At 43.2% G+C, this 13,387-nt stretch overlaps 1 protein-coding gene across 1 annotated transcript in view; it reads left to right on the top strand.

Annotated features, from left to right (window-relative positions):
• Window positions 1-13,387, top strand: part of ACSF2 (acyl-CoA synthetase family member 2) — a 70,339-nt gene that overhangs the window by 23,576 nt on the left and 33,376 nt on the right. The window contains exons 6-10 of the mRNA XM_066614722.1: window positions 1,510-1,672; window positions 3,081-3,176; window positions 3,738-3,886; window positions 7,540-7,631; window positions 9,317-9,393. Of these exons, the coding sequence (XP_066470819.1) occupies window positions 1,510-1,672; window positions 3,081-3,176; window positions 3,738-3,886; window positions 7,540-7,631; window positions 9,317-9,393 (577 nt within the window). The remainder of the gene's footprint in view (window positions 1-1,509; window positions 1,673-3,080; window positions 3,177-3,737; window positions 3,887-7,539; window positions 7,632-9,316; window positions 9,394-13,387) is intronic.

The following is a 13,387-nucleotide window of genomic DNA, read 5'->3' as shown; positions in this document are numbered from 1 at the left end:
CTTGATAATGCATCTTACAACCTAATCCTATTCTAGGTTTATGGTGGCAGATCTCGCGATCCACCACCATGAATCCTGGGCCAAGAGTGCAAAAAGCTGTGCTGCTGTGGTGTACTCTGGGGCCACCAGTGCAAATGGTCAGAGGCTCCATGTGCACGACAGCAGCTTGCAGACACCCCATTGGAGCAGGTAGGTTGGCAGTGGAAATGGGCCAGGCAGGGAGTTGTTCAGGAGTAGGGGGCAGGTTCTCAGCAGCAGCTTTGCATACCAAGATCCTGTCCTGTTTTCTCAGCCCCAAACCACAACCCCCTGTGTCCGCTATGGACACACCAGCTAAATAGTCAGTGTGGGTCCAAGGAGACTCATTGGAGGGTCGGTCACCTACAGGGAATTTACTGTAAAATGCTTTGATTTACCATCTGGTTGCCGCCACCCCCAAGCATGCAGCATGGACTCTACCAGTGGAGCTGCATTCTACAGGCTGGGGCAGGATAGGATTAGAGCCATATTTCCTTCCTGGCTTCAGAGAAGGTAAAATACGCTTCTAAGCCTTCCTCTGACTGCCAGACCAGGTCCAAATTCTGTAAGCTGTTCCTTCCATGAAAGGTATTTTCCAAAAGTTGCAACCATTCCTCCAATGAACTGCTCCATCTTTGGCCTGATCTTTCTGCTATCTGGAACCCTCCTTTCCCCATGTGTAAACATATACAGGAGAAGGACCATTCTTAGTGGTTATAGCTGCTAATATCTGCTAAGCTGGCTGAGCCCCCAGTACACGCTGAAATCCTCACTCATGTATGCTGAGCACATGAAAACCAGCAGCTAGGAGGGAGTGCAGCAGGTATGGTCCTGCTTCCCATGCACAAGTTCACTGCACATGTAGAGGGGGGATGAGTGAACAAATGAAAAAGCACTTTGGTTTCCTGTAACACCTTACAAATTGTGATAGGATTTTTTCCACTTCTTCCCTGGATTGCTGATAAAGTGCAGGTCTGTGGTAACATTTTCCCTACCTCTTGGCAGGATGATACAGAAAACCAGCTTGCCAAATGGTTATGCATGCATACCATGGCCAGTGCCCCCTTGGCAACTGGTTTTCTGAATTCTTGCTATTTCTTTTTTAAAACCCAGAGAACATTACCATCATCCTCACATGGGCAATTCACTAGGAGATTGTTGTTGTTACTATTATTGTAGTTTTTGTGGCATGGTAGTCTACAAGGAAACAAACAAAAAGCATGGATCTGTGCCCCAAGGAACTTGCTGCTATTCTTGGATTTCCTCTTGCAAAGCAAAGAATTGAAATTCATTTTGCCCATGTGAGGAAAGCAGAGTCTCATCTCATTGTGGGAAGTAAGCCTTCTTAATCAGGAAATTTTTCCTGTGTTGGATGCTACAAATGATGATTTAGCCCTGTTTCCCAAGGAAGGGCTTCTTCTGTTAAGTTATCACCAAGGCAGACTATACTCCTCTTTCCCCTGTGACTGATCAGCCTTTCCTTGGTATCAGGCTACCAGAACTTTCTGTTATAATCACCTTGGACTCCAAGCTGCCTGGTGCATTCTCAATGGGTGATGTGATGCAGGCTGGAGAGAGCAGCCACAAGAAGCAGCTGCAGGACATAAAGAAGACCCTGAAGTACGACGAACCCATCAACATCCAGTTCACTTCAGTGGGTATCACATATATTCTGGCAATGGAAGAATGCAGGCAATAGTGGCTGGGAATAGGTATATACTATGTGTCAAAGAAGCCTAAGCTTTTCGGGCCCAAGTCCTATCTTTTTTCTTCCCCACTGATGCAGCTGTGGAGCTGGGTCCCAAAAGGCTCAGGGCAAGGGAACATTTATTCCCTTTCCCAAGTGTAAGCCTCCAGTTCTGGAATAGGTCTACCTGGACCTGCCCCAGCAATTTACCTGGTGCAAGTCCAAGTTGACTCAAGATGGCAGACTGAGAACTAGAAGGGGATAGTAGATTGGCAGCACTGCTGCCGCCGTTACTGCCCCTTCCGGACCTCATTCCACCCCATCTCCTTTCCAATCTTCTCCCACCCTGTCCTGCCCCCCCCTCTGCCTCCCTCCCACCCACCCCCATGCTAACCTACTAGCACCAGGGGATGCGAGAGGTCTACTGGTAGACCACCACTGCCCACTGCTTGTGGCAGTGGCTGGCTGCTCCCAGTGGCAAGTTGCATTTGTGACTGCCATAAAGCGCCTTACACTGCTGGAATGCTAGTTCTGGAAACATGAGGGCAGCTGCCTGAGACATAGTGTATACTCATTCCCAATCACTATTGGCATGGGACTTTTCTTCATTCCCTTTAAAGAGCTGTATAGGGCCTTTGATCACCTTCACATTTGATCACTTTATAGAAACTTCTTAAGACTTTCCTGTTTAAGTTGACTTAGTTGACTCTAGGTTCATAGTCAGGTTCCTAGGCCTGTGCCCCCTCCCTCCCTTTTTAAGGATCATTGTGGCCCTGTTCTTTTCCTTCCTGTCTGAGACGAATGCACCAAGCTCCCTATCCCTTTTTCCTAGCGCTCTGCCCTACTTTTTCTGCTCTGAGGACTTTGAACTGCCTCCTGTTTCCAGACTTTTTGAAGCTCAGGTGGGTACAGGGCTGTTAGGTTTTTATTCTTGGGATTTTTACTATAGTATTTTATTTTTAGAACAGTTTTTATGTGTTGATTTAAGGCAGCGATTTTCAGCCACTCTGCCATGGCACACTGGTGTGCCAAGGATGGTCCGCAGGTGTACCATGGGACTTTGGGGAGGGTCATTTATTAGTAGGGCAATTGGGGGATTGGAGCCCCCTACCAGCAGCATGATGTACCTTGTCAGTGGTGAAAAAACCGATGGTGCGTCTTGACAATTTTAGCACCTTGTCAGTGTGCCTGAAATGAAAAAGGTTGAAAATCGCTGATTTAAGTTGTTTTAGAGCCCAATCCTATGTGGGTCTGCTTATTATAGTCAATGGGGCTTACTCCCAGGTAAGTGTGAATAGGATTGCAGCCTTAATCTGTTCCTGAGCCTGAGATAGGTGAAATCTCGATTTGTAAACACGTTTTCTTTTTTCTTCAGGGAACTACAGGAAGCCCAAAAGGTGCAACACTTTCTCATTACAATATTGTGAATAACGCAAACCTGGTTGGTAAAAGACTGGGAGTCCACAATAGAGTAAGTCTTCTCTGTCCATTGATCAGTAATGAGGATGGAAACACTAACTGCAAGAAGAAAAATTATGTTCCCTACATAATATGAGAGGGATTTTTGTTGTAATATAGCGTTATCCAGCATTGCCCCTTCTCATTTTGCAACTTTTAGGTGACACTGTGTAAAAAACTTTTGAAGTCTTTTCTACAAACATGAGGATTAGTAACTTTGATTCCATGAAAAAGCTCCAGTTACGAGAACTACATATTTCCCACCAGATTCTAGAACTCCAGTTTCAACAGTATATACATACAGATTGAATGCTGCACTTTTATACCCTGTTGAAGTTACTGATCATTTGCCTACACCTGGAATGTTTTATTCATGGGCATTTTTTCTAAGAATGGAATTTTAATATTACCTGGAGGATTACAAATTGAGGACCTTTTTCACAATCACCCACTGTCCTTCCATGCATCTCCAACTCTGCCATCACCTGTTAGTATCCATCTGGCTTATGTGACAGAGACCAATAAAAATGTTAAAGTTGACATCTACTCCTATTTTTGTTTAACTTGACTCTAGGAGGCCTGCTGTTGTGTTCCTGTTCCTCTTTATCACTGCTTGGGGTCTGTGGCAGGCTGCGTGGTGATGGCTATCCATGGCAATTCTCTTGTCTTCCCATCTCTAAGCTTTGAGGCAAAAGCTGCACTGAAGGCAGTGGCGCATGAAAAGTAAGTATTTGGGTCAAATCAGTTCTTGAAGAATTGAACAGTATTTTAATTTGAGCAAGATCAACACTTATTTTGTGTCTGCACTGGCATCACTGTTCCTTTTTAGTTGCACAACCATATAGCCATGCAGCTCAAAGCCTGAGTACCACACAGCTCAGAGCTCGATGTTCCCAGAAGTCATACTATAACAGGTGGCATCATCTCTGTGCAACCAGAACCTCTACAGGGCTCAGGTCATGAGGGTCCATGCACTAATGCAGACCCCTCAGATGGATTATTGACTGGCATGTGTCCCCAGATCATTGTCCCACCTCTTTTGCCACAGAGCCATAAATCTTTTGGTCTCACTGTTGTGTGGACATGTTCAGGTGCCTATTCAGCATACCCCCCAGAATTGAGTAATAAGGGCCCAATCCTGAAGCCAGTGGCACCAAAATGGTGACCACACAATGCTGTGGTCACCTCCGGCAGAAGTAGCCAGTGGCAGTGGAACTCCTTGGCTCTACGCTCATGTGTTAATGAACACAGAGTCAAGGAGGCCCACGTCAGGCCATCTGGCTTGCAGAAGCGTTCAGGATGCAGCTGTAGATGCTGCTACCATCTCCACCCACCTCGCAGGCCTGATTCTCCCCTCCTCTTGCCCAGTTCCGTGCTCCCCATGCTTTCCCTTACTTTCCCCTTGCTCCGAAAAGCAGCGCTGCCACCCGGCAGTCTCATTTACATCTGATGGAGACACAGAATCCTCTTTGTGGTGCTGAGGCTCAGTGCTGGCTGCCGCTCGCCCATTTTCAGTACTCACTCCTTGCTGGGTGCCATGAATGTGCTTTACGGCACACTTGTGACGCTCAGAGCCTGCGCTGAGGCTCAGTGCCTGCTTCAGGATTGGGCTGTCCCTCAGAAATTCAGGTAATGTCAGACACTTGTTATGGAGGAATAGGCTTTGGGTTCATTTTACTGCCGATACTACTAATACTACTACTACTACTGCTTCATCATCAAGAATATTTATATTCTGCTTTTCAGCAGAGTAGTTCATAAAACAGATTACATAGCAAAATAAATCAATAAATGGTTCCCTTTCCCCAAGAGGCTCACATTCTTAAAAGAGGTGCAGGGGAGACACCAGCAACAACCACTGGAAAAGACATGATGCTGGGGTGGACAATTGCTCTCCCCCTGCAAAATATAAGAGAACATCACTTTAAAAGGTACCTCTTTGCCCAGTTCCACTAAAGATCTACTAAAGTACCCCAGTTAGCAGGGTTACTATATGAAGATAATATTCCCTCAATAGATATAAAGTTCTTCTGTATTTAGGAAGAACAATGACTTTTTTTTTAAAGAGAGAGAGAGAGAGAGAGATTATACATACTGTTGTACACCTGATTCTGCACTGATCAATGTACAGGTCCAGCCTTATTATGCACTGATTTTTTATACATGGATTTGACTCAACACGAATGGCCCCTGCAAATGAGAAAGAATGTGCTGATCCCTGGAGAAAGAAAAATGCACCCCTTTAAAATCAGTTTAAAAAACTGAACAGTCCTTTAACAATAGCCTCCTTAATGAGGGGGGGGGGAGAGAGAGAGAGAGAGAGAGAGAGAGAGAGGGCAGCAGGCTAACAATCCATCAATCCTTCTCTCTCCTGCGAAGGCCTCCCTTCTCCCACCACCTGAAAGAAAGTCGATCATTTTGCATTGGTGAAGGGAGGGGCTGAGTGAAGTGCTGATGGATTGTCTTCTTAATGACTCTTATCTTAGATTCAAAAGGTCACCAAAGCTGTTTTTCAATCACTGGATCAAAGAAACTTTGTTTTTTTTAATTGATTTGCCATAGTGCAAATCAATTTTTTTTATCCACGTGAGTGCTTGGAACGGAACCCATGCGAATAATTAGTCTCAATCTGTAATTTTTGCAAAGTAGCTTATTTGGCATGTATTGAAATCAGTTCAGAGACATCCTGTGTTTAGTCAATTTGGGTTGTTACTGCTTGCCCTGAAAGAATGTAGAGCATCTGCTGAAAAGCAAATGAGCATCTTGTACAAATTTTTAAGGTTGAAAAGCATCATGCATATCACTGGTACTGTGTCATGTGGAAATGTTCGAAGATGGAAGAAAGAGAATTGCCCTATTTAGCGCCCATCAAGTTTTCCACTCTGGTGTATTTCCTAGTGTTTGGCTAATTCACAGCCCAATCCTACAAGGCTCTAATGCTGGCAGAGTGAACATTCAGCCTGCATAGACTGCATTCTGGCAGTTGTAAAAGGGCTTCTGGCAGCATGTGAAGCCATACACTGCTGGAGCACCAGCAGGAAGGCTGCAATGGCCTTGCTTTTGGCGACAGCACTGGACCAGCCCGCCAACCCAGTCAAATCAGTGTGGAAGGCAGGATGGGGCAGGACGAGGGAGCAACAGGGCTGTGGAGAAGTTGGAACAGGGCAGTGACAGAATGGGGAGGAGGGCAGATCTGATACCCAAAGCAGTAGGTGTGGTAGCAGCTGTGGCTGCAAATCAGAATCTCTTTCCTGGGCTGATCCTGTGGCCTCTGTCCATGTAGACCTGCTCTAATGATTTCTCAGGTGTGGGTCCGAGTAGACCCTTCTGCATCACAGAGGCTGAGCTGTTTTGGCGTGCTTGAATCAGTGGGAGGGAGGGGAGCATAAGATTGGGCTGTCAGTCTGATTTGCTTCCAATTTATTTGATCTATATACATCAGTAGGTTTCAGTCACATCTGACAGTTTTACTGATAGTTGGAATTACCATCTGCAAGCAGGAAAAATGGGGCAGTATCAAGGAAGATGGATCTTCTTTCTCCCTCTGCTAGACAAAGCCTCAGAATGATGCTCACAGTATACTCATTAATATTATTATTATCATTATCATTATTATTATTATTAACAACAGTATTTATATACCGTCTTTCAACTAAAAGTTCACAAAGCAGTTTACAGCAAATAACTAATGGCTCATTGCATTATACTGAAATGCAATATACCCATTGCATTTCAACTTATTGCTTCCATCAGGGCAAAGGGATTTATATTCCATTTTGTGATTATCAGCTCATAAAAAGTGAAATAGAAATCCTTTTGTTCTTCGAGCAGGCAATGTTCTGAGTGCGTGGGAGATAATTGTAGTATTCACTAACATTTTTCATCTTTGAGCTTTATTATGTTTATGTAGCCACTCTGGCTTCTTGTATCACAGCTTGGGGTCCGGGTTCAGATATCTGGAGGCACAGTGTTGGATAGCTGGGGATTATTCCTATGAACTGATAGGAATGTCTCATAGTCCATGAAGCTGGGGAATTTCTTTCAGGTGGACTGTGTCAATATGTTAAATACATGCAGGATTAAGCACCATTTCCCTCAACACTCGGTAAAAACCATGTCACTTGGTTACAAGGAAAGGATGCTTAATATTGGGAGTAATGTTGAATTGGAGATTTTTATATTCCTAACCAAACTGACTTGTGCTTGTGCACTTATCTCAGCAACCTTTTATTATTAAGAATATTTGTATGTCACTTCAATAAAAAAAATTCACCAAGTAGTTTACATAGCAAAAGGAATGGGTGAAAAGGTTCCATGTCCCCCAAGGGGCTCACAATCTCTTGTTGTAATTCTCTGTCTTTATTCTTCCTTTGAAGATGCACCCATATTTATGGCACTCCAACCATGTACATAGATATGCTAGCCCAGCCTGATTTTGCTAACTACGACCTCTCAAGTCTTCAGGGAGGTGAGTATAAGAAGCAAATGTAAAAGTGTTCACTGGATTTTTAAAAAGTGATTTCCTAACTGACATCTTTCAAGAAACTGATTTAATTTTAAAATTTGTTTCAATTTGCATATTGTGAAAACCTCAGTATTTATATCCGTTTGAGCTATTGACAGAAGTGAGGATTAGCTTCCAATCTTGTAAGCAAAAGCTGTCATTCATGGGGCCCTTAACTCGCAGTCTCTCTGATTAAAGTTTCCACATACCAGTTAAATTGATCGACCCCAACCACTAAAGACCTTAAAACTGATCAAATCTTGCAGCCCTTGTTTAAACTCTTCAGAACGGGACATTGCTCAGTCCCAATGTAGGAAGGCACTTGGATGTTAAAGCTTAGCCTTTTATCATGGTTTAAAGAAGGAAATTCATGTTATACTCTCCCCGCTTGTGGTTTAGTGTCCACAGGCATCCCACTGGCTGCATTTTCCCATGCAATTACTTCTAAATGTTTCTGAGTAAGGACTGTAATGGAGTGGTATGATGTGATCCAGCAGTATATGAATACATTCAGGAACAGTTTCTTAACTCAGTGGCACTTTAGAGCAGTTGAAATAATGGGAATTGCTTGTTGAGCGTATATGATGTGTGAACATCCTAGATAAATGCTTTGTTGAACCCAGATGGTCATCTTCATCAAACACATCTTCCTTTTTATTGCCTAACAATTTGAAGATTTATGCAATTTTTTTCTGTTTCTGTTAAAGAAAACATGAGGTGCTTGATGCATCAGTTTTGGACAAAAGTGTTTCTTTTTTTAGCTTTATTCCTAAATCTACCAGTATGTGGCAGCAGATACTAGATATGCAGCAAACCTGTATTCTTTAGTCATAGTGTATGGATGTTCAGGTTGAGCCTCATTATTTGCGTGGGTCCCATTCCAAGCACTCACGTGGATAGCAAAAAACGCACTATAGCAAATCAATTTAAAAAACAAAGTTTCTTTGCTCTGGTGATTTAAAAACAGCTTTGCTGACCTTTGCGATATAAGATAAAAGTAATTAAGAAGACAATCCATCAATCAATCCTCCTCCAAGCCCTTCACTCAGTCACTCCCTTCACCAATGCAAAGTGATCACCTTTCTTTCACGTGCTCAGGGGGAGAGAAGGATTGATGGATTGTCAGCCAGCTGCTCCTCCCCTCTCTCTCATTAAGGACGCTATTGTTAAAGGATGGTTCAGTTTTTAAAACTGATTTTAAAGGGGTGCATTTTCCCCTTCTCCAGGGATCAGCACATTCCTTCTCATTTGCAGGGGCCATTCGTGTTGAGTCAAATCCGTGTATAAAAAATCAGTGTATAAATAGGCTGTACCTGTAGTCCCAAAGCAAAGCTTTATGAACATCCACAAACATCATGCTCGCAAGGTTGCTGCTAGTCGTAATCATACTTCTGTGATTAAAAAAATAAGTAGAGGAAACCATGGAATTCTAATGAGTACAAACTACACTCGGATCTGTTGGGACTGCTTGCCTGAGCTGTGAATTGGCTGGACTGAAATCTCAGTTGATTGGGAAGTTTCAGGGCTTAACTTCTAGGCTAAGGATCTGGTCCTTGTCCTCTTTGTTAGTACCTGCATTTAAAAATGTGTAGGAACCTTTCAGAACCTGTTCAAAGAAACTATCCTGTTGTTGTTTTTGAATCTTTCAGGAGTCATTGCAGGTTCCCCAGTGCCTCCTGAAGTCATTAAGAAGATTATAGAAAAGATGAACATTCCAGAGATGGTGGTGAGTACCTTTTTACCTTTGGGCTACACACTCTCTTCTAGTGTAGAAGATATGGGGCACATACTATGAGCAGGGAATTATTTGTATGAAGTTTCTGTTGGTGTTGGCTGGAATGTTCAGGGCTGATAATGATAGAATGCTGTTTTCCCTCTGTTCCGTAATAATGCAAACACTCCTGTGCCTATACAAAGACAGTCACACACACACACACACACACACACACACACACACACACACACACACACACACACTGGTGAATAGGCAGGGGCTTTACAGGAAGTACCATGGGAAGCAATATTCTATTCCACAGCTGTGAACTTTTATCTTGCAACTTTTTGTAAAGTCTGCCTTGTGTCCCTGCCTTCTGCAATTCTAATACTGGACTGTTTATGAGATAATGATACAATACTGGTTTGTTCTTTTATGACATATTTGTAATATTCATGCCCATCTCTGGTTATAACCCCGGGCTGATTGAGCAGTTGGCTGTGCTCTCATACCGTCTATTGATGTCAGCGTATTGCATATACAGTATGAGCAATCTCTAATGTGGCCATATTCAGCACTGAAAAGAGCCAGCTCAATAATTGAGAGCAGCTATGCTCTCGGTGCTGCATCTATGGTTGTCATTTGTGCATAATTTGGGAGGGGCAGCATAACTTAGTGTTAGGTCACAGGCTTTGCATGCAGGAAGTCTCAGGTTCAATCCTGGAAGGACCCCAGCCTGATGCCCTGAAGAGTTACTGCCAGTCTGCAAGAAGCTAGCTGGACCAACAGTCTGACTTGGTACAAGGCAGCATCCTATGCTGATATTTTCTGCGACTGCACTAACTAATCGTAGTTAGTGCTCCAGATACAATTGATGATATGGGTGAAGCAACTCAAAAAGAAGCAGTGCTGTCTCTGCTTCTACTGCAGACCATATATTGAGTGTCTCCTAGCATAAGATGTTTTTCAAGAATGTTTAACCTGCTGGCTTACTCTTGTAGCAGCAAGAGGGCCAGAACATCCCTAAGTCAGCAGTGTTTGTTCAGCCTTTACTGATAGGTGCTGAGACTATAATATGTGACTCATAGAATTGGTGTAGACAGACATGAAAACTTGTTCATTTCATCTTTGCAGCAAGAGCTTTATACAGAAGTTGTACATAAGAAAATATACCATTTGTTTTCTACATAGGAATAAGAAGATTTTTTTTTTTAAAGGAAAAAAAAATCCTCCTAGGAGTCATTTACACTTGGTTGCAAAAGAATAAATATTATATACTTATATAAAACTTTAGGATTAAAAAATGCAGTTAAATTGAAATGATGGTACTTTAAAATCCATGATGATAAACCACAGTCATCTTATTGCCTACTGCAATTGTTTTTTATAGTATAAATGCCAGTGGGCCATTTCAGGGGTGGAAGATGATATAATCCCTCTTTTCTTCCTTCTTCCACTGTATTATATGCACACTTTGTGAATACAAATTTCTCTAGAACAGTGGTTTTTCACAGTTCCTGCGTCAGTGAATCTGCCTGGGAACTTTTGTGCATCTGCAGAGAAACTGTGTGCTCAGGGGATTCTGGGGCACTTTTTGATTTTAAAGGGGCAGACCTATTCAACTTTGCCAATGCCCTATGTGCACTGAGTGCAGCCTTGAAGATGGGCTTCTCCTATAAACAGTATCCTCCTGAGAAAGAGATTACTGAGGAAAGTCAGTAATAGTGGGCAATGCTTAAACTATCTTTGAGGGCTGCTATTCATGGTGACTGAACTTCTAATCAAGAAACTCTTATTGGAGGGGTTGGGTTTCCAAGGAATCTTGATGTTCCTAGTAATGTAGATTGAAAACACATGCCTGCCTAGAGGAAAGGAGAATCCTTCCTTGTGTAGCCTGATCCTATGCATGTTTTCTTCTAATTTAGTCCCCTTCTGTCTAATGTACCTTACTCACACGTAAATGTGAATAGGACCGCAGCCTCAGTTCAGTCATGGGAGTCCGTAATTTTGGATTCAAGATGGGGACAGGAAAGCCTGCTGTAGTAATTAGAAAAGCCCCCCACCCCAATTTCAACTGCAGATCTTGGGACAGGCTATGGGGGCACTACTTTAAGCAGGAGAAATGCTTCTGTGAACATGGTATGAAACAGGCAGCACAATCCTAACTTGCACTGGAACAGGCAGGCCAGGAAATGGGATAGGATCTGGCATAAGTGCCAGATCCTGGACCCACCTACTGCTCCCTGCCCTCCCCCACCCCAGAACGCCTCTCTCCCTCCGCCTCCCCATGCCCCCCAGACCCCTATGCTTGCTGAGCTAGGCTGATGCAAACTCACCCGTCCCCGGGACCTGCATTGGCATAGAGAGGCTGGCACAAATCCATACATCAGCCTATCTCCTCGAAGAGTAGTGTAAAAGTGCTTTATGGCACTTTTGCGACACTCTTTGGCTGGCGCTAGTTGCGCCAGCCAAAACGGTGCTTTGGATTGTGCCCTAAGAGTAATAATACATGCCAGATTGATCGATCCTGATTATCCCAGCTCAGAGGGATCTGATATCTGCGTAGGCTGCATTTCATGCATGGGTAGAAGGCAGGTGGTCATGACATTCTTAATGCAAAAATCCAAAGTGAGCTTCACAAAATGTGTCATGGTAGTGGCTAACTTGCCATGTCCACAGTTGACAATATAGACAAAAATTTTTTCCATGATTTCTGAAAATGAATGGTGAGGATGTTTTTTTCATGCTAAGGCAGGCAGGTAGAGTTCAGTACACAGTACAAGGGTCAATGGATTGAAAATTTGAGGCAGGATTTCTGTGTATGAATGCAGAATATGAAGTGCTAGAACTTAACAGCTTCTTTGGGCCTGAAGAAGTAGGCTTTTCAAAGGACATAACAGCTGTCTCCATGGCAGGCCTTTGATAATTCTCTGCTGCAGATAAATCCTGTGAATTCCTTAACTCATGTTTCATGAGTGTTTAGTCCTCTTTCAACCCCCATGTCTTTTCAATATCCTTCACTCTCTTCCTGCCTCTTCTCTATTGTCTACTGCTCGAACCCTGCTAGGAATGCCAAAACAAGGTAATGCAACCTTTGCAGCCATAATAATGGCACATAGCAGTTTTTCTTATAGTGCAGTCTGTGTAGGGAATTCAAATTGTTATGCTTGTAGACTTTGAGAATCAGTGCAGATACAAAATCTCCCATGCAGAATCAAAGATTTATGGAATTGGGGATGTGGATAAACTTTTATGTTTACTACTACTAGTTTCCATAAAAGAAAGGCAAATCTTGAATGTGACTTGAGTGGCTTTTAATTACATCTAGAAAGATGACTGTATTTTATCAGCTGGATCTATTTTAGCTTGTCATGCATAACTTTTTCTTAAACCAACCCTAATCTTTTAAAATAATACATATGATATCAGAATTAAAAACTGAATGGTGGAGTTCACCCTGAAATCCGTATTTAGCTGAAGATGGATGTAATCGGGCATACAAGATGTTTCTTGACGGTAGGAAATTCTTGGAGATGAAGGGCTTGGAAGGAGTCAGTAGTTTTCTGGTTGGTTGAAGCAGCCAGTCACCTGGACTAGCTTTCATGCATCCTATGAGAGGGGGAAAATGACAGAAAAAAATAGATCTTATGATGAATTCCCTGTGCCATACCTTGCTACCTATTTTTCTTTATTTTTGGACAATTCTAACCCCTCCTAAACTTCTGTGCAGATTTAGCAGCCTAACAGTTGCTACAACATCTTCTTGTCCTTTGTTTGAAAATGCCAGACAGCTATTTGCTGGATGTGAATTTGAGTCCTACTGAGATTTGGCCTGTGCCTATCAATTGGTCAGCTGAGCTTCGCCAGATCCAGAGCCCTGTGTCGGGCCATGCGACCCAACACGGGACTCCTTGATTCTGTGGTGGCTAAAGAGCCACCGCAGAATCAAATAGTCCCATTGCAGGGCTACTTCCCTGACCCAGGGAAGGAGTCAGTGGTGGCTGCC

Source organism: Tiliqua scincoides, chromosome 2 (assembly GCF_035046505.1).
Source record: "Tiliqua scincoides isolate rTilSci1 chromosome 2, rTilSci1.hap2, whole genome shotgun sequence".
NCBI classification, from domain to species: domain Eukaryota; kingdom Metazoa; phylum Chordata; class Lepidosauria; order Squamata; family Scincidae; genus Tiliqua; species Tiliqua scincoides.
Note: the sequence above shows the minus strand (reverse complement) of the source record. Positions and strands in the feature narration are given on the sequence as shown.